The 27,226-nt window shown below is 39.6% G+C and overlaps 1 protein-coding gene across 3 annotated transcripts; it reads right to left on the bottom strand.

The window, feature by feature from the left end:
- Positions 1–1,856: 1,856 nt before the first annotated feature.
- On the bottom strand, positions 1,857–26,997 carry waslb (WASP like actin nucleation promoting factor b). Of its 3 annotated transcripts, XM_035907162.2 has the most exons (12): positions 26,589–26,997; positions 18,592–18,726; positions 18,357–18,443; positions 17,331–17,427; positions 15,594–15,617; positions 9,975–10,161; positions 9,012–9,054; positions 7,753–7,906; positions 7,513–7,530; positions 6,201–6,742; positions 6,001–6,109; positions 1,857–4,633 (listed from the first exon to the last, which is right to left on the bottom strand). In XM_035907162.2, the coding sequence occupies exons 1-12, from the start codon at positions 26,691–26,693 to the stop codon at positions 4,572–4,574; spliced, it is 1,563 nt and encodes a 520-aa protein (XP_035763055.2). In that variant the 5' UTR covers positions 26,694–26,997; the 3' UTR covers positions 1,857–4,571. The 3 variants fall into 3 exon arrangements, with proteins under 3 accessions (XP_035763055.2, XP_006780718.2, XP_035763062.2); XM_006780655.3 differs by lacking the exon at positions 7,513–7,530; XM_035907169.2 differs by lacking the exon at positions 15,594–15,617.
- Between the last annotated feature and the right edge of the window lie 229 nt (positions 26,998–27,226).

Below are 27,226 nucleotides of genomic sequence, written 5' to 3'. Positions count from 1 at the left end.
CATGATTTTAAGGATGTACACTGGGTTTAATGCTCTGCAGAGAATTTTAAAACCCTTTTCTGAACCACAAAAAATGTTAAGCAGGCAAGTTTTCATGTATCACATATTTTGCCAAAGCCACACATAACCCAGAGCTGTTAGGCCTCTGAGTCACAACATTCGGGTTGTTTGACTTATTAACATAGGCGGCTACTACTGCTGTTAGAAGAGTACAGTTAACTATTACAATGATGAACTCCATTGATAAAATGTCAGTGGTGAGTCAGGGGTGAGCAATATTTTATTTTTCGTAGGGTCAAAAGCTGACACACGTAGTGCCGAATTATGTTAACATGGTAGATTATTTTACAATAGACTATTTACTATCGCAGAAAGGCTGACTGTTTAAGGAACACTTTTTAAAACACTTTTATGTGTTATGTGCCAATTCTGATATCCCCGTGTTGGTTTTGTTCTATATCATCATAACAGTGTCGCTCCAGGATCAACTTACCAAGAAATTAGCTAATGGTTTTAGCTTTTTCCACCAGATCTCAAACTTATGACATCACAAGAACGTGATTGGTCAGTGGCTTTTAATCTTTTAATCTGGCTTTCAATGCTGAACCAACATTATTATTATACAGAAACAACACCAATACGGGGATATCAGATACACTGCATTTAGCTGTGCTGTCACTGTGTACAACAATCTGTGGGTTGATGGATGGGAGTATCACATTTAATCTTTGATAAAGGAAATATATCGGCATAAATACATTTTTGAGTAATTTATCCAGTTTGTCTCATTGGCCAATGAACTTGCCCAACATCCTTTTTGTTTTTTCAATAAACTGGCTCAGGGTCATTGGAGTATTAGTTACAGTGAAAGTGGCAAGGACATATTTAGTGGTCCTCTGCATTCACTAACTTAACAATTCCATATTCAAAGGAAGAAAATGACACAATATCTTTGAAAGCGTTCCCATTAAACACACAAAAACTTCACAGAAGTGCTTCTGCTTATATAAAAGCTTTTTCTCTCTTTGTGTGTGCTGGTCTCTGTGGATGTAGTCTATCAAAGTAGGAACACACTGATGGAAAGTGCCATACCTGCCCTAATCCCTTTCATAAGCTCAGCAGAAGACAGGGAAGATAACAGACCAGCTGATGTGGCTATTTACTAAAAATAAATGACCAAAGCACAGAGCTGTTGTGGTCATTAAAGTTGTCTATAAATAACATGGAAAGGCCAATTATTATTTCCTCAGTCTTTCTTTCTTGTGTTTGTGTCTGTCTTGTGTGTGTATATAGCTTTCTTCATTTACTTAGAGTATAATGCATTTTGTTATTCATCAAATGGCACCAAATACAAAGAAATGCATGCTTAGATTTACAGACTCCTGTCAAATAAGGTAACACAGCCTCAATGGACTGGACTACTATTATCTTGTTACCTCACATGAGCTCATTCTGATCACAAGGGGGGAAAAAAAGTCTTTTTTTTTTTTTTTTACTTTAAGAGTCAACAGCTGAAACTCACAGTCAGGACTGCACCCATGTTTCGCCCTTTATTTCTACCTGGGTCAGTAAAGGCTGTGATAATCCTCTGTCCAGCTGTTTCCAGATCTGTAGGTGATGGGACCTACATTCCTTGCTCACATTACATGCTGGACTGACATGATTTTGATCTCCTTTCATTTTACCTCTTCATTATAGAAAAGGAATGTTACCATGTTCTGTGAGACCTACAACAAAATATTTACCAGTGGTTTTGTACGAAAGGCAAAGACTGGAGGAGACATCCATTGTGACAAGATGTGAAGGTTAAAACAAACAACAAACATAACAACCAGCCCAAATAACAAAGTACGTATATATCAACCTTTTATTGGAGTGTACATTGTAAGAGTCATTATTCGTCCAGCCTTTTTGGTAAGACTTGGCATTCACAATGTCTTATTAACCGAGTTACCTACAGAAGCTAACATCAGCAAAACATGGCTAGTTTTTCTCCCAAGAAGTATCTTAGTATTTGACAAAAAAAAAAAGAAAAAAGAAAAAAAGAAAAGAGGTCAGTTAGAAAATCAAGCAAGTGGCAATTTGTCTCTCAAAGACATAATTTGAAGGAAATATTTGTTTTCTTAAACAGCAAACAGAAGAAAAGAAATTATAGTTTGAAAAGCTTTAAATGTTTTCAATCACAGTATTTTTCAAGAAACTTCACGTTGTATTGGTCTTTTTTTTTTTTTTAATTATCCAGAAACGTATTAGCAAAATTACCCAGACTGGAATGCTAATATGCTTTTTTTTAAGGTTTAGTTACTAAACATAACAGCTCATTAGCTTGATGACACAGCAACAGGTTTTAGATTTTTCCCCCTTTCTTGGCGAGCGGTACTACTCACCCTTACTTAGTTTGGTTCACGGTTTTCTCTGCCACGTTTTTTGTTCTGGCATAAGCAGCTAGCATATGGTTAGCTAAAACTTGAAGCCTGAAACCATACCAATCAGTCTTCATGATGCTTCACTGATTACGTACAGGTTGGAAGTCAGGTTCTCTATTTTTGAGGCCAAGGGTTTAATGTGTGCTATAAACATATGCTAATGGCTAATGTTAGCCAACAATAACAGAAAATATATTACTTTATGATAAATGTTAACATTTTCCATTTATGGCTGCTGTTAGAGCTCATTTTATAATACAGGGTTTACCAATAACTGTCATTTGTCACCAATGCTCACTAGTAGAAGTGACTTGCCTTCTTTATTTTCCATTATCTGTCATAATTTTGTTTAGCTTTTAAAGCCATTTTCTGCCAATGCAAAAAAAACAAACTTGAAATTTTAAGATATATTTAAATCAAAATTTTGACAGACCCAACTTGAAACGTTCCAAAGTTGAAATATTAACTTGATTTGTAATTAAGACCTAAATTTGTAGGAAATAAGCAAGCTATTCCATACATTCAGGAAAAGATGGTTTGTGCTGACGGATAATTTTAACCATATTCTTGCAGAACCTTTCAGACAGAAAGCACTAAAGGAAAACTTATCAACTGCTGTTTAGCAAAAGTTGTTATACAATATCACTTTAGAGACAAACGGGTTAGAAGGAATTTGCACAACCATGGAAATTACAGTTCTCTAACAATTAAGCAGATTTTTAACTAGTTGTGACTGAAGTATTTTGTCCTATTTAACATTAAATAAAAAATGTTAAACTTGCTGACAACCGTTTTCCTTTTTTTTTTTAGTTCAGATCAAAGGACAGCTTGAATCTTTAGTCTTTGTAGAGAACTGTTAACCACAGAGTTCTTTATGGAAGTAATTCCTATGTTACACCTCATGACTTACAGTTAGCTAAAATAATGATACTTGTTAGAAGAATGCCATGAATGCATTTCTTCCTATAGCAGGAAGTACATGATGTTAGCCCTGGTGTTTCTGCACAGTAACTTTGCATATGGACCCATGATAAGCATCAGGTATGAAAACTAAAATGTCTTTATTCCACAAGTTTTACATGATGAATGACCTGATTTCAACAAACAGGCATTTATTAATACTCTGCTTGCTATTGTAAAAAAAAACAGAACACAGATTCAACTGAATCTTTAGTGTTGTTGAAAAGAAAAAAAAAAAAAAAAAAAAAAAAAAACAGACCCCAAAACCCTAAAAATCACAACAGATAGCCTGCCATAACACTGTGAGCTACCTCCATTCATGTACTCTATGTAGTGTTGTGTGTTTAAAAACAAATGAAATAAAAAAGCTTCATGTTCAGGTGTATTTCTGTCTCATTACCTAAAGCGTATGTAATTTCCATAATGAAGCAGACCTGAAAAATGTCCTGTATTCATGCAGCGAGTCTCCTCTTTTTAATCTGTGCAAAAATATAACAAGACTCAAACTCTGGAGAAAATTTACAGTCCACAACAAATGAAGCGAAATATTCCAAAAATCCTCTTTGTTTTAAGAAAATATGAGTGCTAAACTAGGATCATTTGAATACGTAAAAATAAACTACAGAGCAGTAGGGTATGAAAATAGTTAATTCTTTTCCCTCCTAATGAACAACGATGATACGACTAATCAAACGATCTGTGGCGACCTGTTTTGTAAGTTACCACCCCAAAACTACATTTAACTCTGAAGTTTGAAAGACAAATTGATATAAAATTGCACGTTAAACTGAGGACTGGGAACGTGTGCAATGGGAGGCAGCAGATATGAAAGATGCCTGAGTGACAGATGAGGGAGTGATGTAGGGACACTTAAAATGAGAGATGAGACATATTGCTATCAAGAGACAGATCCAGCCAATAAGGCGTAAAGGGAGAAGATGAAGGGCCGACGACCGAAGATGACAATGACAAACATTTACAGATTAAATGAGGTATTGCACAGATTAATAAAAAGGCATGAAGGCAACAAAAAATATACAGCAAATCAATAGAACATTTACATTAATAATTTTGAAATTAACGATTTCTTTTTCCAAATACAATTTTAGTGTTGTGATCATTTGGTTGGGGAATTGAGGAAGGGGGGTTTGGGAAGGGGAGAAAAAGAAAAAACACAAACAAACACTAGTCATCCCACTCATCCTCCTCCTCAAAGTCTTCATCATCTTCATCATCATCATCCTCATCTGTAGAAAGAAAAATCATGTTATCTAGGCTGAAAGAGATGAAAAGTTCTTAATGCAGGCAATAAAACAGCAATATTTATACAGAGGCTATGTATGGTGCATTATACTGTTGTTCAAAATTCTCTGAGGGTGACTTTCATGTTTTGTTTTGTTTTTAAATGAGAAAGTGAAAAACAAAAAATCATGAGGATGTTCGACTGATGAGGAAGTGGTTCCACAATTTGGTTGTACATGTACAATGACAATAAAGGGCTACTCTATTCCATTGTATTCTTTAAATGTCATCAGATTTAGAGTAAATGACGTTCAAATGACTGCAGTTGGTGTAAACTTGGTGGTGCTGACAAGCCTCTTCAGTGAACTCCTAAGGGAAAACGCTCCGAGATCGATGACAAGCTTTTTTTCCCCTTGTTGTATTTCATGTATAAAACAGTTTGATGACTGCGTAGCACAAGAATAGCTTAAGAAAAAAAAAGTTGTTTCATTACTTTGCATTGACTTCATGTGAAATTTTTTTCTATATGTGGAACTGTATTTGTGTGAATGCCAACTAAAAGTGGAAAAACACTAAGAGACTCAAGGCTGCCCTACCTTGTTCCATGTAAAACAGCCAATGAAATTAACTGATAAAGATCACTTCCATTCCTTTTTTGCAGGGTGATTTACATCAGTACTTATTATAGGCTGCTAACAGTGTGTCAGGTAAGCTTGAATTTAAATGCTTTACTAATAAAATCATGTTCAATACGAGTGGAAAACTTGACCTCGAGATAGAAACTCATCTGAGATTTTTAGTAGATGCATCTAAGATATCAGTTTGAAAATCCTACACTGCCTCATAGTAAGTCAGACAGGTTTTTTTCAGTCATCGCATTCACAAATGCCGGGGTCATACCCCATCGGCCTTTTCTGGCTGAGAGGTAAAAATTGGTATTCAACAGGAAACAAAGATAGTCCTAGTTTTAACTACAGATATGGTAAATGGCCTGTATTTGTATAGCGCTTTTACTAGTCCCACCTAGGGACCCCAAAGCGCTTTACACACTCAGTCATCCACCCATTCACACACACATTCACACACTGGTGGAGGCAGCTACAGTTGTAGCCACAGCTACCCTGGGGCAGACTGACAGAAGCGAGGCTGCCATATCGCGCCATCGGCCCTTCTGGCTAACAGCAGTAGGTGAAGTGTCTTGCCCAAGGACACAACGACCGAGACTGTCCGAGCCGGGGCTCGAACCGGCAACCTTCCGATTACAAGGCGAATTCCCAACTCTTGAGCCACGATCGCCCCCGATCATACAACATATAATATATGTTGTAGCGATAGCTGAGTAGGTGATAAAGACTGATATATTTGAAAGTACCTGAAGAGTGAATAGCCCTTTTCCTTTTCTCCATCACCTCCATGAGGGCCCCAACGATGCCTGATGATGGGGCTGGTGTGGCAGGTGCTGAGTCATTATTATCGTCCCTCTGTAAAGACGATACATAAACGTGGTGGTTAAAGCACGCAAAGAAAGCACAGCGGATGGAGAGATGCCGTGTGGGATGGATAAATACTCACAGTTTTAAGTTGGATTCCTTGTCGGATTTGGTCCAGAAGCGCGTCTCTGCCCACGTTGGATGCTGGCCTCTCTTTCTGCTCCACCTTTTTGAGCTGGGTTCCTTCTCTGATCTGACTCAGCAGCGCCGACTTGTTTCCAGATGCCGGCAGGCTGCTGTCCCCTCCGTTAGCTTCTGTGGCGAGTGGAGGAGCTGGGGGTGGAGGGCCAGGAGGAGGTGGCGGGGGAGGAGGAGGAGGTGGTGCGCCAGCGCCGGATGAGGGGGGAGGTGGGGGTGGTGGGGGAGGTGCGACCGGAAGGGATGCGTGGACTGGTGGAGGGGGAGGCGGGAGTGGGCCGCGGCTGGGAGGAGGCGGCGGTGGAGCAGATATGCCTGGCCGTGATGGAGGGGGAGGCGGGGGTGCAGAGACGGGAGCTCTGGAGGGGGGAGGAGGTGGAGGTGCACCTCGTCCCCGTGCGGGAGGTGGTGGTGGGGGAGGGGCGGAGCCGTGATGTGGGGGTGGGGGAGGAGGGCCGCCTCTGGATGGAGGTGGAGGTGGAGGTGCTGAAGAAAAGGAGGAAGAAAAAAGTTAAAGCAGAAACTTGTGATTGAACCATTTGTAGTTCACACTGTATCCCCTACAGGTTTTTTTCCTTTTTATTCTCTACATATAATTTTAATGAAGGGCAGAGGAAAATCTGGACAATTCCTAAAGATTTTAAGGAATCTCAGTCAAAAAGTGCTCGTCAGGTCCTCTTGCGCAAAGCCATGCAATTACAGAGTTGAGTGAAGGAGCAGCCTTCTTGCAAATAACTGGTGGGGTTTTTTTGTTCACAAAATCTGTATTGAGAAAAAAAATGTCCACAAACTTTCAAAGAAAGATGTTAATACTCCCAAACTGGACTTCATATCCCCATTCCAAGTATGTGAACACCATTTAAAAACATGCTTTCCAAAGCTCAAAAGGCTAGTTTGGCTCTGCTTCACTGACGACTAAAACCTGGTTAAACAAACGTAAATCCACGTGCAAAGTGTTTAAAACATGACGGGCCAAACATTTACAAGTGTGGCTGAAGTTCATGTGAGAGGTTAGATAGAAACAAAGTATTTAAAGTAGTGTCATTGCAGGACAATGTTTCCGTGAAACAAAGGAAACCTGTCTAATGTGACAAACAGCTGGTATGTCTCCAGAGAGTCGACAGCACATCCAACTCGAGAACAATCAGGTGCAAAACAGCAAACATCTTACTAAAAAGACTGAAGACCTGAAACAGCTCGGATTCATAGTTTGACTCTACATGCACAGTCACAGCAGGTCATGCATAGAAACCTACCACTCCACCTGGGCGGACCTGGGGATAAAACCACCACACTAGTTAGATTGTCTTTAATTGACAATCAACCCATTAAACACATTTTCAGAGGGTGAGTGTCCTGCACAAACACGCACATACACAGACAAATAAAGTTCTGATTGATTGATTGATACGTCAAATTTAACAGTATAGTTAAATTCCTATTTCTTATATCAAGATATGAAAACTCGGGCTACATATTTGTTTCTGTGGCCGTACCTTGTTTCCGCAGCTCATCTTTGACAGCATCTACACCTCCGTTCTTCTCGATGAAATCATAGATGACCTTAGAGGTCTCTTTATCCTTTAGCTGAGCCTCAGAAATGCCACACATATCAAACAGGTTCTTCAGCTCTGGGTCCAAGTTATTCAGCTGACGAATAAACAGAGATTTAAACATGACATTTAGCCTCTGCACCTACACTTTACGTTCAGGTTATCCCACAGGTAATCAGATTATGTGCAGCTGCAAATGTACAAACAGGAATTTCAGACAAACATCAACCAGAAAAATACCTTTATCGTTCACGGAAATAAGATTATAAGGAAATATTTTCAAGGAAATATCAAAGAATATTTTAGGAGATGCACTCTGAGCCAAATCAAAAGCTGAATGTGAGGAGTAACTTTCTGTCATTGTCATGTTGTTTTGGGGAGACATTTCTAAATAAAAATCAGCTGTTATGGCGCCACCTGGTGGTTTCAGTTCTGAGCTACCAAAGGTCTGCGTAGGGACTTGTTACAGGAGTAGTGGAATCTGGAAGCAGAAAATGCTCTGTTGCAAGTCGAGATCAAGTTGCAAGAGATGAAAACCTCAATATGACATTTAATCTGGCTTTCTAATAATATGACAGGTTTGACAAGTTGATTCAAGCAGACTATTAAAAAAAAAGACCTTCCCTTTAAAGGGAAGTTCTTTACTTTGACTTTACTAAAAGTACCTGAAGAACAGATTATAAAATATATCCCTTAACCTATTATGAATCCTCCAATTTGTGCCTAGGCTTTAAAGGATTTAAGAGGTCAGCAGGTTTTGTTTGCCTGACGTCACTCATTAAAAAAATCTCCTTGAAAGCATTAACTTATGAAACCAAAATCATCTGAAATTCATTTTTTCATTTACAGGCAGACCGAGTCTCTTTGACCTGGATAATCTCATAGCTATCATCCAGAGTCCAACAGAGTTACTGATGAAGCTCTTTGGGAACGAGTCCATGGATTATGCAGATGTGGGTTGATTCCCTACATCACCAAAAAAAAAAAAAAACCTCCTTGTGTAACACTCCCGATGGCTCAGCCACACAGCTCAGATTAATATTTGGGAGCCAGTATTAAAAAACTATCTGTCAAGAAGAGGGATGCCTACTTGACATATGGATGAGCTACACACAAATGTCTAGAGGTCACATAGCTGACATGTGCAGACATACACAACAAACATGTACATATTAGTGTTAGGTTCTGTGGATGCTGCTTACATCAAAGCCTGTGTTTGGATCCCATCCTACATGTCCAATGTGCCTGTGAGAAAAGGAGAAGAGAGAGCATGTGAGACATGATGTGTTCAGGAAGGGGGCAGAATACATAGACAGTACATGATGCTTCCTATATTCAAATAAAAAGCAGACACATAAAGATCCATTAGCTGTTAACTGCAAAGTCAATCTGTGTTTGTCAGGTAAAAGCAAAGATATTTGTGTTTATTTATTCTGTAGGATGGCACTAAACGGATTAGTTCTGCCACCCCCTCACCTCTTCTTCAGATGCAGAAGTTAATCAGTGCAAATGTGTCAAACTTTTATATCAAAATTTAAGACATCTGAACTCATAGCATAGCTTTAAATGCTACTTTTGACTTTCTCAGAGGACTACCTTGAATGTTAGCGCTGCTTAAAATTCATTTAATTATTCCTGCTGTGTGTCTTAAAAACCACATTATAAAATACAACATGTGTAATTTCTCCAAGTGCTGCATAATTAACTAAATGTATTATTTATAAGGGTAACTGGGTGATTGACTAATGGCTATTAAAATTTTGGAAATGAAGTAATAGTGCAGCAGTTCATGCTGGCTGTGACGTGGGATTATTAGGTTTTGTAAAGAGCAAATTGTCAAAGCGGGAACCAAGATTACAGCTGAACTTTTAAGCTTTTTGTGCTGCTGTAGCGCCACCTAGTGCTGTCAAACTCTGCAGCGCTGCTCTGATTTAATTTATGCATGGCAGTCTAATTTGTTGCACTTATGTAAACTCCAGGCATTTGTGTAGGAAAAATATGGCACTTCATATCTTATATGAAATTCATGGTAAGTGGTGAAAGCACGACCTACAAAAAAATACAATACTGGAAAAAGCACAAAGTCCAGGGAAAACAGTTTACCAAGGAGACCAAAGGTCAGCGTTTACCTCTGACCTTAAACAAACAACCCTGGGCTGACTCACTGGAAGTTGCTCGGTGTGCCGATGTCTGCCTTTGTCAACCTCTTCTTCTTCCCCCCTTTGACTTTTTTCTCCTTCTTAGGAAAGGAAGAGTGCACAATGTTGTTCATCTGAGAATTGTTGTGATAACGCTGAACACTGTTGATCTCTGGGTTTTTGATATCGACAGTCGCCATGGGCAATGCGGGTCCTGGAAAATGAAGAAGACAGTACTAAAGTTACAGCTCATATAAAACCACAAAGGATTTTCCTCCTACATCTAAAAAAGTGTCTTTAAACGCCTAATGCATGAACTGTCTTCATATTAAAATGCCATAAAAGTGTTTAACAAGCCATAAAACATGACCTGTGACCCTGGCTCTATATAGAAATAAGAGTTTGTGCTTTTACTTGGGTAAATCATCCTTTAATGACTATTACAGACTGTGTGGAGATCTGCACGTTATTTAAATCTGTTGGTGAGAAAACAATGTCAGAATATTCAGTATATGATAAATAATAGCATTTTTCATACTTCCCTGGGGTATTTAAACTAAATAATCACATTAGTTAAGACAGAGAGATGAAGCTAAACATCATTAAGACTAAAGACTTAAAGAACGTGTTCAAAAACTTGTTCTCTTCAGTTTTGGTCCTCATCAATTGTCTAGACAATGGGTCTCAAACACAAGGCCCGGGGGCCAGAATAGGCCTGGGGAAGACCCCAATCTGGCCCACTGGATGACTTTAGAAAATGTGAAGGAGCACATAAGTTCTAGACTTTTAACTGTATTTTCACAAGTGTTACACCCTTTCCTGTTAATAAAGACATCCCTAATAGCAATTCATACTACACTGAAATAATTAAAAAAATGAGACATACTGTTCTTTTTTAATGCAGTAAGATATCTCATTGATTAAATGTGTAGCTAATTCTCTGTACACTCACAGAAAAAGGAGTTTCACTGCTTCCGCCAACATAAGATTAAAGCAGCCTGTGTTTGACCTGTGAGGTAAAATGAGTTTGACATCCTTGGTCTAGACAGTTAATAGATTTGCTCTTATTATGGATTACATAACCAGGCAGGTCCAAGTGGAGAAGGCATACACAGAACAGAGAGCACACTTTATTTGACCACAAACAACGAAGAGTGTTTGTTTACATACTAAAGTAATGAACAAGTTCATTTGTTTTTTGTTTTCCAGCTATTAAAATGAAGCAGAATGGACACAGGCAATGCAAGATTACCAATATAATCAATAAGTCACATGGTAATTTTATCTGCAAATCAGCAGTCACACAACAAGCAAGCACTACTACTGTCTCAACCGCAGTGGTTCTCAGAATGGGGATTTAGAAACCCAAAGCTAAGAGGTGTGTAAAAACATTTACCGATTAATGCTAATATTGTGCTGTGTAACTGAAAGCTGCAAAAAACGGTTTCCATTACTCTCCCAGGTTAAAGTAGGGACAACACACTCTCTCTGATATGATGACACATCATGTCATTCAATCACTCACTGCTCTTAGGCTGCAATAAAACACTCTTGCTGCTGTGTAGCTTGGACTGTTAATAGCTTAACTGGCATTGAAAACCATTTGAATCACTCTGGTACAGTTAAGCCCAAGTCAGCTACATCAGTGGTGGACTTTTCAGAGGTTCCTTAGAAATCGCCTCTCCTTTAAAGGATCCTCCACCAAAGAAACCACAACATACAGTCAGGACAATGCAAAATACCTACAATCACTATTCCTAACCCAGCAGTCAGCATCTCTGATCCCACCGTGCGAAACAACTCCAGCCTTTACAATAGAATTGTACAACTTTCAATTGGCACCTCAAATGAAAGACATACCTCCGACACGCTTGCTACAAGGACTGTTGGGCGTTTTGCTGGGTGAAGGCGATGCGGACCGACTGCGTCGCCTTCTCAGGTTATCCCAAATACACCTGCTGCTTCTTGCATTGCAGGTGGTCACACTGATGTCTACAAGCACTTTGTCCACCAAGTTGCAAGCTCGGTCTTCGGAGCAGATGGAAAGTCGAGCAGTGGGGTCAGAAAGAGATGGATACAGTTCATCCTGGGGGAGAACCAGGCAATGTAAGGAAGACAGGCAGCTACCTGGGCTCAGCCCTCCACCTCCCATAGTTGCTCCTCTTCCAGAAGCTTCACAATTAAGTTCCTCAGAAGGAGCAGAAAGAAAGGTGGTGCAGAACATCATCGTAGTTGTTGGCTTGGCATGAAAGATAAGGCGGGAACGAGGTCGGATTTAAAGGCAGCAAAAAGATCTCAGGTCTTCTTTCTCAATTTAGAAAAATATGAATCCAGTTCAGAAGGATGTTTCTGGTTCCAAAACGATACAAGAAGATGTGATGGATCTGAGTCTTCATTTACTGAATAGATTTCCTGCATCTGGTGATGATTATATGGTTCCTTCCCCAGCTGAAAAAGCTAACATCCAACAATGCATTTAAAAAGGGGGAAAGAGCCAAAACTTTGCCAGCCAGCGGCTAAAGCTTATTCATCCTCCTCGACTCCCTGCTGTCAAGATTGCAATGCCCGGATTGGCTGGCTGTGATCATTTCACCACCAGTCTGTCCACTACCTCCTCCCTTTTCCTGCAAAACATATCTAATCCCAGCAAGTTATTCTGGATTTTGTGCCTCTGTTTTACGTAACCATTAAAACCCATCCATGTCATAATCCCACAATAATCTCTTGGGTTTCTAAAACATGATGAATCAGTGGAGAGAAAGAAAGATGGAGAAGGGCAGGGCGATAGATGAAAACATGAGAGAGAAAACAGTCTGATTAAATGAAGAGAGAGGGAGGGCAGATGAGGATAATTGATGAGCAGGCGAGTGCTCAACCAGGCAGCAGGAGTAGTGGAGAGGACAGCAAAAACCAGACTAGAGATGACAGTAACAGAGTGATGATGCAGTGATGGGAAATGAGAGAAAGATAGTTAGGAATGAAGAGGAAATTCCAAAGGGATTTCCTTTGGAAATTGACTAACTTACATATGCAAAAAGTACCTTTCCACAAAAAGAGACCATGCACGGCAAATCCAAGATAGAAATTGGCAGAACCATTTATAGGTGGCTGCTTTACTGGGCACAGGTATATAGAACAAGTTGCCTTTAGAAACCAGTTTTTAAATTGTCATTTCCAACTTGACCTTGAAAAAGCTGCATATGAATACCAACTCAAAGTCCAAAATATGAATCCTGAGCTTATTTACATGATGTTTATGTATACAATCAGAATACCATCATGCCCAATTCCATTAACCTACCCCCAATCTAAGCATCAGCCAAATACTTGTCTAAGTTAATACCTCTTTATGCTGGCACACACACAAATATATGGGCCAAATCTTCCAGGCTAAAACTTCATCACTGCTGTCTCAAACTAGGCTGTGTGTCTTGTGACACATGTCCAGAACACAAGCGTCTGCACATCCACAAATGTATTCCATCTGTTTACTCAGACCATACTAAGCGGCAGAATGACGCTACACAGAGGGCATGACTCCACTACGCGGCAATGTCGTGTCATGTTATGGTTTTACAAAGCTGAAGTCTCTTTTGCTCTACATTCCAACACCGACCAGGATTAGAAATACCAAATCAGACATTTCTTAGAAGTTCTCAAGCCTTCATTCAAAGAAAATATTTATGAAACTTCCTTGAATCGCCTCACAAAATGTTGATGTTTCTCAGGCTGTTTTAAAGCTAATTTAAAAGGAGTAAGACAAATAATAGGAAACAGAGCATGTAGTTTCTTTGCTGTGTTTTTGATAACACCCAGCAATGTGTTGTGTACTGTTTATACAGTAAATCATTTATTATTCATTAAAAAACAAAAACAAACAAAAAACACCCCCAAATCAAAACAAATAGCAGACAACCATTGTTTATGAAAAAAAAAAGACACCCCAAAAAACAAAACAGGCAGCATCAAAAACCTTGAGATGATTCATGTCAAACACTTCACTTCTTCTTGAGCTGCTCCTGGAGCTGTTTCACAACTAGTTTTTCCAACTATGAGCAGCTTCTCTATTTACTTTGTACTTCACAAAGGGGAATAGCTCTACGCTGGCAAAATGTTCTCAGGATGCATACTGGCTGTTTTGACTGTATATTATTATCACTGTCATAATACAAGCAGCGAAGCCACTCAGTCTTAAAAGTATTAAGGATTACAAATGTTTTTCAAGGAACTTAGGGGTTTCGTAGGGGAGCTTTGGGTTTCTGGAATTTGTACTTGTTGAGACTTTTGACAAAATTTTAGTGACATTTCAAGTTTTTTCAGGTTTGTTTAGTTTTTTTCCATGCCATTTTCATTAAGTTAACTGTAGTCTTGCGCTTCTGTACATCCCCTTTTAGGAAGGTCATCTGTTTGGGTAACCAGTGCATGATAAAGGTTTATTGTTTTTGTGTGGGAAGTAAGCAACTCTCCCTCATTGTCACAAGTGTTTGAGAACTAACGTAGCAAAGTATGAATCCATAGTGTCACATATTGCTAAGACAGCATTTGTCTTCACCGCTTTCTTTCACAACAGAATTGGTACCAAGTGAATTCTGGTTCCCAGCTATGAGCTGGGCTAATTAAAGACACTTAAACCAAACTAAAACGAGATATCGCCCAACTATGGTTAGAAGCCATAGATCAGGAAAGGGGGAAAGTTGTTGAAAGTTTTGCCCTATGACTTGTCAACTGGCAGGTCATTCCAGCTGATAGCTTAGACCTCAGTCACACAGGCCCAGAGACCAGTTGACAACCTTCTGGCAACCTCTGGTTGCTAGGGAAAAAACCCCAGTATCCCTGAGTGGTTGCTGTGTGACATTGGCCGCAAAGAGGATGCTGCACCAAAAGCCTTCTAATGATTTCTTTTGCTGTTAGCAAACCTTCCACTCAGCTATAGTTTGGATGGAAGATGCTGAGTTGCTGGTGGACACAGTGGATTAAAGAACATTCATCTGCATCCAACAGGTTTATAAAATTAGATGGCGAGTCTTTAAAAACAAGTTGGAATTTTCCATGCAAACTACTGCCCACTCCGATCATAATCACAAAGAGGTTTTTGGTGCGGCAGCCTATACCTCTTTGTGATCAGTTTTCACCTTGTGACTACTGGCAACCTCCAGTAGCCACTCATCAACTGGTAAGAGAATACACATTTTTCCCAAGCAACCACCAATTGCCAGAAGGTTGCCAATCAGTCTGTAGGCCTGATGTTTTCCTTGTCTGTTTCAGACCAAGTCGCCTCTTTTTGCATTTCTTGTCAGCATGAATTTTAGTAAAATAGACAGATGCTATGCTTAAGTCTTTCTATGTGACATATCGCACAGCTTATGTCTTAATAAACTATACAGGTGTATGTAGTTTGCATATGTAGTTAGCATTTTACATTTCATGTAGGTATTATCAGTTAAACTGCAATGTAGCTATGTAGTTTCCTCCACAGTATAAGAAGAAATGAACTATCGTTGAAACCATGAGCTACGCAGAAACCCTGCCAGTATGACACAGTGTGCAGACTGTCACAAATGTTTGCCAACACCATCAGACACAAGTCTGACTCTGGCTTTACACTTCTTTTCTGATCATTTCAGAAAGAAACAGTGGAAAACATACCATTTGCAGGGTCGCGTCTCTTCTCTGTGAACACACAGACAAATTAAGTCATTACACTCCTGTGCTAAGTAGTGGGCTGTGTTAATGTGAAGCGGATGAGTGTGAGCGCGTCAGAGTACAGACGTTAAAAAGAGAAGAGAGCCGATTTGTAGGTTTCGGCGGGATTGTGCGTGTATTGCACTGAATGGAGGGTTATTCAGAAAAAAATTAATTGCCAAGCAGAGTTCAGTTAGTGTGTTTAGAAGGAGTAAATCACACATTCTTACACACACGCGCACACACACACACACACACCAGCTAGAGCCCACACTTAAACTATCAACAACTCAAGAGGGCTTTACAAGAGATGTTGCATCTCATATTAACACCAACACATTTAGTTTCTAGAAGTTCAAAGGTTGTTAATTAACATGGGACACACACACACACACACACACACACACACACACACACTAATGGCTTGAGTTTTCCTGAGGTGGAAGATCAAAAAGAGGAAGCCTTGTTGATAAGATTAAGCACCGAATGCAGCGGGCTGAGGGGGAAATATGAAAGAGAACGATCGATTCAAAGGTCAGGAAATGACCCGCAGAACAAGCAGAGTGGAGACGGCTCGGTTTTAATCAAGCACAAGATAATCAAAGTTAAGAACTGAGTGCCAAGTCTGAGAAGGCATCTGGATGGCTGTGGATAAGAATCTCTTCAGTTTCATGTTCAGTCTGAGAGTCTGTGTGGATGACTTTGTCTTTAGGTGGAGAGTTTTAGAGTTGTTGGTGCATGAAGAAATGAACTGAAGGAAAAACTGCCTGACCCTGTTTTGTTTTAATCTGGAGCTATTTAAGTGTTACTGTAAATACTGAAACAATAGTTTAGGGGTACAATATTTAAAAACTGGTTTCTCAAACCAATCGCCATGTTCAGTAAATTACAAGAAAGCACTGGAAATGCTCTACTCCTGAGAGATGAAGCAGGAATCATTGATTGGTTCTGCACATTTCATTCTGAAACTGCAGTGCCCCCCTTGGGACAGTCAGCATATTTCTTCCCCAAAAGCCTGGGTGCAATATTATGATGCATTTGTTTTGGTTGAAAAGTCATGTGATGGTATTTGTGTCAAAAGAACCATTTGGAAGAACCATTTGGAAGTACGTGGGGAAAACCCCTAAAAGCTTTCAATTTCTGTTAACATGTTTGAAAGTTTTTTGGCAGCACCAACTTTATGAGGTTTCTGTTAAGATGACTGAAGATCTGGTTTTTTTTAAATAAGACTACGTCACAGTAGGGAAGTATTCTGATCGTACTCTCACTGAACGTGTTACCAACAGCTCTGAAAACTTTATAAGATGAGGAGAAGAGCAGATGATAACAGCAGACAGACCCAGGCAAAAAAAGACAAAGGAAAAAATTAAAAACATAAGGAACAGCTAAATGTGGCCCCAAGGCACATTTTCCATCAATTGACTACCTCTGATTAAGATTGCCTATGTATTGAAATTTAGACCTTTTTTTGCCCAGTTCTGTCATCCAACAGTTTCAAAAATGACAAGTTTAGAAATGTATTTGATCTTGTGCTCCCACTTAATGATGAATGGTGATGATTTGGCTTGAAATATAATCAGACAAACCAGATTGTTGAGCATAAGACAAAACTTTGCTAATCATGTCATTTTTCTCTCCCCCCAGCAAGTTAGATCAGTAGTTAGGACCTAAGTTGAAGCAGTGACAGCAATAAGTGGGTACCAGTTTTCCTCAGTTTTCTCCCCATTAGCTCTCCCGCAGTGATCCGGAAACGCTTGCACTCATCTTCACTGGAAAAGTTCAGACCCACTTGGCATGTCTGTGAACACACAAAACAGAAAAGAAATTAAAAAACTGTTATAAATAGAATTTTGGTACTTCTGTATATCTATGGGATAGTCTATGGGTTTCCAAACACACTTCCATTATGCGTATACTGCAACTGAACAACAGTGCCGTAAAGCTTACGGTCTGCTTACGTCTAACCCACCGTGCTAACCAACAGTTTGTTTGCTCTTTAAATAAAGACGTCTTGTGACATGAAAAGCTTTAGAAGTGACACAAAGCTCAAATTTCTAGTTCCGTCACTTTAATGGTGGTGCCTTTTGGTAAGCACACCTGGAAGTTTGGTCACACATGCATGCATTCCATGGCAGGTTTCCATCAGAATTTCTGGACTGAATGAAGATTATGATGAAGGAAATATGCTCTGTGGTAAATTTTAACGGATGTAGACATGCTTTCAGGAACATTTGAACAAAAAATAAGGAACCAAAACATAGGCATGTGGTTTTCAATGCCACATACTGGCTACAGAAAGTACAACTTGTACCTACTAATTCCATTAAAATGTGAGACTGCATGGGTGTAATGTTTACTCAGCAGTACACAAAAACAAAGCCACACACAGCTGAACAATCCCCCCCAAAAAACAAACAAAAAACCAAAAACCCACATTAGTACATTACTGTGTTAAAGTCTTGAGCCACCCCCCTACTCTGCATCAATACAGTGATTAGAAACAATACCAGTGTAGGTATCGCTAAAACCTTATTGATATCCTTTCTTGGTCACACATTGCAGAACAATCTAAATGCTGACTTTGCTGTGCAAGAGACAATATTTTTCAGCAACACTAACAGTTAACACAAAAGAAATTTAAAGCAGGGGTCTAAATATTATCAACTAACCTGAGGTTGAGAAAGATAAGTAAAAAGACAAATGTAACTGCCGAGGGAAAAAACTTACATCTCCAGCAAATGTGATGAAGTATGGTTTGGTGCCACTAATGCTAAAGTTGTTGTACAGCTCCTGTTCATACATCACCTTCCCATCCTGTGGAGAAACAGAAGCACGGCTGAATACACAATAAATAAACAACCAACTAATAAAGCAAGTAGAAAGTTGAAATTTATTATCACGATAACTCAATAAGAAGCCATCTTTTACACGCAGAATTGCCCCTTGCTTCCCATATACCTACCCTGATGTCAAAGACCCTGATGAAGTAGGATCGTTGGGGGTTGTCTTTAACCAAACAGGCCACCCCGCAGCATTTCTTGTTCCAGCTGGAGCTCCTATCTGCTGTGAATACCTGGACCACGCCTGAAGACAATGTCTGGAAAAAAGGACAGAGGGAGGAGGAGAGTGAGAATCGCAAATATCTGTGTTAATGTACTATACAAAGCATGTTTTATACAGCCATGTGCCAGAGATTTACAAGCTGGATCCTAAAGGAATAAAGCAAAATTAGAAATGTAATACAGATAGAGAACAGAAACACCCCACTTGCCTTAAAATAAGTAAAAAAACAACAAAAAACCCCTGATAGTTTCACTAGTTTTTAATGATATGTACAATATAGACTTGAAGCATAATTACTCCAATTGTGTATTATGAATATTGCATACATTTCAGCATCTCCTTAAATTAAATATTCCAAAGAAATTCCAACTATATTAACGCATAACCCATATACACGCGCAATAAAAGGCATAGAAAAAGGCAAAGAAGCCAACATTTGTTTAAGACAAAAAGGCATCATATTATGTGCAAACCCACTAAAAACACACCTGTAGTGCACACAGAGACATGATCATAAGGCAGGGTTCGACACCTGCAGTTTTTACAGGTTGCTGCAGGGTGTTTCTAACACTGAGGGAGTCCACGTTCACAGCCATTAACACATACATGAAAGCAATACCATCACGACAGGAAATGCCCGGTGAGCTTCTCATCTAAAATGAGTTCCAGGATGTACTGCAGGTATTAAGACAACATACGGAGGAGCCCTTAGATTATTCTTTGTAATTTAGTGGGAATGAGAGGTTTTGTTAAAAAAAACAAACAAACAAAAAAAACCTAAACAAACACAAAACAAAACAGGGCAAGTAAATCACCCTTTTCTAATATACTAACATTTGTTGTGGGGGTTTTTTGGGAGGGGGGAATTTTTCTGGCTTTTGGGGTTTTGTCCATCTCTTCTTTTTTTTGGACAGATCCTCGAAAGTCAGTCACAGTACAAGATCAGTATCATCAGAAAAATTCCTATTCTACATGTAATACTGAAACTGGTAACAACCACACCACAAGGTTCGTCTTTGCAGTACAGCAGACGTCATCATGATGATTCTTGGAATATCTGGATGCACACCTCATTAGCTTCCACTTCCTTCTACTATTGAACTGAAACTAAAAGTTTGATTTTGCAGTCAAAATGCAGATACATTTTCTTCTGCAGATGAAAAAAAGCCCACTGTGCTGGGTTTAACCGCTAAAATAAAACACTGGGTACTATTGAGTATTGTTTATTGCCCTCATAATGCCAATTTTGATATCTCTGCAAGAAAAAGGCTTCCAGTCAGTGACTCCACACACCACACTCTTCCTACAAGCTGAGTTTAGCTAAACAAATGGCAGTCCTGGCCTTTCAGAGGAACTGCTGCGATACTGGGACAAACTGATCTCATGTTAGGATCTGATACTGATCCCATCCTGGTTTAAAAAAAAACAAAACAGATATCTGACAATCTATTCAATTCTATATTGGTCTGTCTTTATCATGTCACGGATCGGGAGCAGTGACTGGGTTAGTAGCGGGAGAGCCAACACAACATTACAATAAAGCATCAACTTAAGTGCAATTTGTGTTGGAGCCTCTCTTTCTTGCTTATTCACTCTCACTCTGGTCACTCTTAGACACTTTCAAAATCTGTTGGAAAACCCACTTTTATATGAGAATGAGTTTGTACTACTTTTGTCTTACTTCTTACTAAAATCTCTTTTTATGCTTCTTTTCTTAATTTTGTCATGCACCAAGAAATATTTGTCAGCAAACCTTTACTGTACTATCATGGCAACATAATGTGGTGTCAATTTGATTGACATCATTTCCCTTCACCTGTCTCCCATTAGCTCAACTAATAGACTAACAGCAGGGAAAGGTAAGGCTATTGATACACTCAGTTGCAACAGTATCACAGCAGTATGCAGTATTGTAGTATGACTCAATCTTAGCTGAAATGAGCAAAGTGTAAATTATGAGATGCAACATTAAATTAGGTAAATAAATTCTTAATTTATCATAGCACTTGTTTTGAGCGTGTGGTAATTTATTGTTTTAGTGATGAATGCCAATTTAGTACATCTATATTGCTGATTGCATTCATTTGATACAGTTTAACTTAAAATATAAATATCTATATCTATCTATATATAGAGGAAAGTAAGGATTGAGCCTGAGGTTTCCTTACACATAAAACATGATTCACAGTTTCTTACTCAGAGTGAAGAACACAGCTTATTAAATTAAAGCTCCTCTCTAACTGGATACCTCTAGCTTAGCTTAGAAGTCTGTATTGTTCAAACTGGAAAAAGCTGCATCAGCCCATTCCTGAAGTGGCCACGATAGCCACACTAACTGCATGACTAAAACACAGCATTAAATGAGACAACAGAAAACAGGCGGGTTTTTTTCAGCTCGTCTGCAAAACATATTTATCTGCATTTATGTAATCATTACATTTCTTAACACTACAACTCTTGGTGGTTTAGATTTTGATCAGAAATAGCCATGATTGAAAGAATCATTTAAATTCTGTTTTGTAATGCATTTTCACAGTAACAGGGCCTGTGTGGTATCTAAGGTCTGAGGCTCTATGGATTCATCCTCCCATTGAGCGCTGATTGCTCCTGACAGGGCCAAAGGCTGCAGGAAGTGGGGCTCTGACTAAGGCGTCATCAAACCCCGGCCAAAAGGACCCTACACACCAAACCATTCTCTCGTGAATTAATTCCCTCTTCTTCTCTCTTATGCACTTATCCTCAAACACTTAGTTTCTACATGTGCACTGACCTCACCATGCAATTGCCCAGGCAGCACAAAATCTAATGCAATATAACTATAAACATGGGGTCGATTAAAAGGAAGAAACGAAAGCTAATATAAACAAGTAATGACAACAAGTAAAAGATCAAGTAACATAGTGAACTACCTGTATTAGTAACACATTACAATTTTGCTTTCCATTTTCAATTCCTCAAGAAGCAATTTATGGTTAAAGAGCACTTCCACCCTTGGTGATTGCAGGAATCAAATGTAAAAATTTAACAGAAATTTAATAGAAAAATCAGACCACCGCTGACCGCTGAGATGAATCAACAGGAAAAGAGAAAGCATGTGTAATGTTTCAGAAGTTGGACATGGACGTTTTTTCTTTATGGTGATTCTATCAGAACATATAGCTTAGCCGTGTTCTTTTTGCTTTACACAACATGTAACAGTCATCAGCATTTTACATAGCATGACATATGGCACAAATTATGGGAGGTTTGCACAGAAAAAGGATGGCACTGTTGTGGTAATCAGAGAAAAACTACATTTCTATGAATTGAATTTCTGCTATTAGTAGCCTTGACAGTGAAAATAACTGCTAGTGATTCAAAACGAGCAGATAATGAGTTAAACGTATCTCAGCTTTGAGATGAGGGATTACAACAACTCCCAAAGAGAGTTAAGGACACTGACAGGTATACACCAGAATGGTAAATACAACTGAAGCCTAGAATCTGCATTATAGTGACGAACAATCAGCTACGGAGCAATGAAAGCAACTGAATTGCTTTATATTTGAACTTGGCTTTAGGCAAAATTTTAAAGAAGATCCTATAGAGGGAACAAACAAGACCAAATATGTAGCTTAAGCAGAAAGTGCAGGCAATGCAGAAAAGATGAGGAAGGGTTTAGCCCTTTTCAGGCATTGGATGTCTAATATTTCTGCCATTCAGACATAGGGCTGCTTTTACACCATTGTTAATTAATGTACCTTACAGTTTTATTTAGAATTTTCCACAACAGTAATGTAATAGGTGACAGTATTTGGGCACTATTATGTACTCTGAACCAGCTCTGACTGCACTTTAATATGTAATGCATAAAGTCAGACTTTAAAAAAAATTTTTTTTACAGCTTTGGTAGTCAGCTATAGTGATAATTAGAGAGGCCATGTCATAAACTATCCATATTAGTAAGATACCAACAATGTATCAACTGTAACTGTATGACAGGTCACCTGTCGAAAGTAAATGCAGCGTATTCCTTTTAGACTGATCCGCCCTCAAAAGTGTGGAGTAATAATTACATTGTTTTTGTGCCATGTGTGTAACACATGTACAACTACTACAAATTGATTCTGCTGCTGTGTGAGTCTGTACTAATGTAGACTAATAAAAACAACAGAAAGACTTCTAAAAACAGCAGGAAGCAACAACACTGAGACTCTGCTCCTGTAATTATTTTGTTAAAGCTTTTTCATTATTGTCATTACTAGGTCTTCTTCAAGCTGGTAAAGATATGAAGGTAAAGTACAAAAAAACCCAAACAAACAAAAAAAAAATCAACATGGAGAGGCCTGTGTCCACACCTCAGACCACTAGGCTTATGTTTATCTGTTAAACTTGGGACATTCAACACTATGTTTAACAGGGAGTAGGAAGAATACAAGAAATACAAAATACAGCCAAGGAAAGGGGAAAGAAACCGATGACATAAGAGGTAAGGTGAGACTAAAAAGAGGTCTTTTTGGACCTGGAGTGAAAAAGGAGTCACGTTCCCCTTCTCCAGCACAAATCACCAGAGGAGGCCGACCACGGGACTTCCTGTAGGACAGGACTGCTGATCAAGCAGTCTGTGCACGTGCACATGCACACACACACACGCACACAGCGTGAATTGGACGCCTTCCACCTTTTGCCAAGTCAGTGTTGCTGATGGTAAAACAGCACAAGGAATACCAATGAGTAAAACTAATGAGTGAGACCACTGTGTGGGAACCTGTAGGTGTCTCTTTTTCTCAATGCATGATTTTGGAGGATGAAATGTGTTTAATACACAAGGTTATGCTTCAGGTGGTTTCACAGTTTTAAACCAGGGATTTCTACAGTTGATAATCCATATGTATGTGCACCACTTCCATTCTTATTTTGCAAGACCACTTAACACATATGGCAATATTAGGGCTGGGCGATATGACCCAAAATTCATATCTCGATATTTTTTAGCTGGATGGCGATATATGATATATATCTCGATATTTTTTTAAAGCCATAAAGTAAGAACAAAAAGAGAGTTCTTAGTCAAAGCTGCATCCCAGATGTCACACAGGCACTTTTATTAACATACAGCATGTTAATATAGAGCTAACCACGCTAATGGCATGGGCTGCATGGCGTTAGCGTGGTCAGCTTGTTAGCGTGGTTAGCTCGTTAACACGTTGACGCCGTCCAGCCCCACGCACGGGGCGATGCGCAGTAACTCGTTAACGGAGATTTGCCGTGTCCATCTTGTCTCTGCCTGCAGGTGAAGCGATGGGGGAGGAGGGGGAGTTGTGTTCAGTGAAGGACAGAGGCGAGGCCGATTAAGGTTGCGTAAAGACAAAAGTGGACGAAAGAGAGGCAAACTTGTGGCTCCACAACTATAATTATAACGTAACATAGACTATATCAATATAAAGGATATTGTCAAATCTTATATCTCGTATAAAAATATATCGATATTTTTTAAAAAAACCCATCGATATATCGCCCAGCCCTATGGCATATATTACATTTTAAACATTCATAGAAGCAGGTAAATTCATATTTTTAAAAGGTGTTATTAGGGAAAAAATCTGAGGGAAACTTTTGAAAATTTTCATGCTTTAGGTATATTTTATATATAAAAAGGTCTGTTAGTTTGTAACAAGGAATAGTATACAAACAAGGCTGTTACAGATACAGCAACTCTGGTAGGTAAGAGCTGTCTCGATTAGAAAGATGATGGTGCTGAAAAAGGTTAAACAACAGTTATTGTGGTTTTTACATTTTCTGATTAACAATTGTGTTGCATGAGCGCCAACCATTCGGTCAGCCACTACATCACTTGGTGGATATTCTAATTAGATTGAGACACACACAATGTCTGTCTCTTCCAGCCTCCCTCTCCCCCGAGCCTCTCTAACACACACACACACACACACACACACACACTTTGTCTCTTCCAAACTCACTCTTCAATGAAAAGACGTGTAGAAACACACAAGAGCGTAGGACTGTGAGGAATGTTCCCCAGTGCACGTCTCTGTCACATGCTGTATGACACAATTGCCAGAAAGCCAGATGAAGGCTGTCACTGGGGTTTAAAACTGGTTACATAGTTGTCAGGCACACCTTAGAAACCTGTGTCTAAGGAGGAGGCGGGACATCCAACCGTGTGACCTCATACAGGCTTGATATACTGTGTCATGGGACAGGAAGTATGGCCTTTCCAAAGCAAACATGTGTGCATACGCACACACAAGCATCTCAAACAGCATGTTTGGTTTAGTGCAGCAAAGAGGAAGACACATTTGTGTGTCAATCAAGCACAACACCTTTACTATGCACAATTACAGGAAACAATGATTACTATGAGGAAGTAACCCAGGAACAGATTACATGCAAGTCACTAAGAAAGGGCAGTGGAGAATTTAATATCCCTGTTGTTGACCTCGCCTCCCGTAGAGCGCACAAAAACAGACCACTTTATTGAACTGGAAAACCTGGACTTTAAAACCAGCCTCCTCTGCAACGGTAATCAATAACAGGTGAAGGTGTGCCATTCTTTCATGATGAAACCACAGGGTAACATTTGCAACATAGTGGGAACAAACTGCTCCACAGCAACACAAAAAAAAAAAGTATAAATCAAACAGTAAAACTGAAACTCAAAATAACCTGTCATACGCTTAATTTTCAACAATTTTGTTGACCTTAATTAGGAAGTAAACTAAATACTCTTTGCCAAGATTACCCAACTCTGGAGTGTGATAAGTGGTCTAATAGATTAATTTAACAGATAGCAATATGGGTGTGACACTATCGAACATTAACTAAATGTGGGCTGTGGTAAGCCACAGACTCTTTGGAAAGCAAATATCTACTGATCTAAGCCCCCAGTTTCTTTTATGGTCAGCTGATGGCCATTCTGTTGTGTCAGCCCACAAAGAAATGAGGAATCATAATGTCAATAGAATGAGACATGCAACTTTTAGAAGACATGCAGACATTGCTGTGGAGAAGTGAAGGTGCAGCTGCATATCTGTTACTTGAGATAACACTATGATCTACTGGATGTGGGTCGCTCCAAGACACGGTGCTTAATGAGGAGATAAAAATGAATCAGCTGAATGCTAAACATGTTACGTAACATTAGGCTATTTTACAACATTGAGTCGTGACACTGCACTAGTGGTCTTGACTGCAGTCCCACCGGTACATCGGGCTACTCCCACAGATTCTCGTCAGATTTTTTGTGACTGACAAGTCCTGCATTACCAGAGGGCTTCTCGGCTCGTCAGCTTTGTCAAGAGCTCAGCCAAGCCTGCTCGGCACATTCTTTTCGGGGGACACACTTCCCGAAAATAACCTAGGTTCAGCCACGTTATGCAATGCCAGTGCAAAAAAAGAAAAATCATCCTTTGCCCCGTTTTTCGCTGATGGGTTTAACAGCTCCAATACCCCGACTATTAACTACACTCTGCCAGTGCTAAGCTCGATGCGGTTAGGCTAATGACAGCGGAATTTCAGGATTTCCTGAGTGATTTCAGGTGTGTCCAGCCTTCAAGATAAAAATCATACCGGCTCAGGCCGGAGGGTGAAATTAAACTTGTCGTTTCCCAAATGTCACCGTCGCAAACGGGACGTTTGACACAATCGCTACACCTACTTGCCCTCTCCGGCCGCCTGGACTGTCAAAACAAACCTTATAAGTTAGAAATCCCAAATGTTTCTCAGTCAACACATACCCTAAAATCAAAACAAAAAACTGTAGGCCATAAACGCACTGTTACACCTAACAGCTAATCTTTATTTTCCTTCTCGGGACGGGATACACGGTGCAAGTTAGCTGCATTAGCCTTTTTTTCTTAGCCCGCTATCACAGAACAAATTAATGGGAAAACTTACGATGCATTTCCTGCCGAGGTGGTTGAAAAGACATTCATTCTCCTGCGAAGACAGTAGTGTCGAGCCGACATTTGTTTGCCGCCGTGGCGGCGGATGTCCACTCATTATTGGCGATCAGTTTATAAAGTATATACGGACTCTAACTCGTTAAGAGATCCAAAAAGATACATAAACAATCCCTCGGTCATCCGTGGCCTGGCTCCGACCCCGCACACCGGTTCACTTTATCCCAGGGGTCGGCAAGACTGCAGAAACAAAAAAAATATGCCGCTCAGGAATGTAGTGCGAGGTCCCCCTCCTCCAAAAAATAAGGTCAAAACTGGAGCAACCGAGCGAACACGGAAAACGGCAAAAACTTTCCTGGGAAGTCCGGCCGCCAGAGAGCCCAGCGCCAGTTCCATCCAACATGGCAGTGTTAGGATGAGTCCACTATCCGGGAATGAGGTGCAGACGTATCCCAACTGTGTGCCGCATAACCACTAAAAGAAAACTTTAGAACAACAAACAGGTAAAAGTTTATTTATACATATCCAATTTTTTTATCATTCACATTTTGGTGAGAGCCCGGTTATCAAATTCTATTTAATAAAATCACAAATCCAAGCCGTCTACATAGAGATGGTTTAGTCCAGTCCGCC

This window comes from Neolamprologus brichardi, chromosome 17 (assembly GCF_056152115.1).
Source record: "Neolamprologus brichardi isolate AB-2024 chromosome 17, ASM5615211v1, whole genome shotgun sequence".
Classification (NCBI taxonomy): Eukaryota; Metazoa; Chordata; class Actinopteri; order Cichliformes; family Cichlidae; genus Neolamprologus; species Neolamprologus brichardi.
Note: the sequence above shows the minus strand (reverse complement) of the source record. Positions and strands in the feature narration are given on the sequence as shown.

What these genes read in the sequence shown, in the direction of transcription:
- waslb (XM_035907162.2), bottom strand. Translation starts at nt 26,693, where the DNA reads ATGAGTGGACATCCGCCGCCACGGCGGCAAACAAATGTCGGCTCGACA. An exon ending in ACCTCGGCAGGAAATGCATC is followed by an intron (nt 18,727 to 26,588) that starts GTAAGTTTTCCC and finishes CCTTTTTTCCAG; the next exon opens with ACATTGTCTTCAGGCGTGGT. An exon ending in AAGGAATCCAACTTAAAACT is followed by an intron (nt 6,110 to 6,200) that starts GTGAGTATTTAT and finishes TCGTCTTTACAG; the next exon opens with AGGGACGATAATAATGACTC.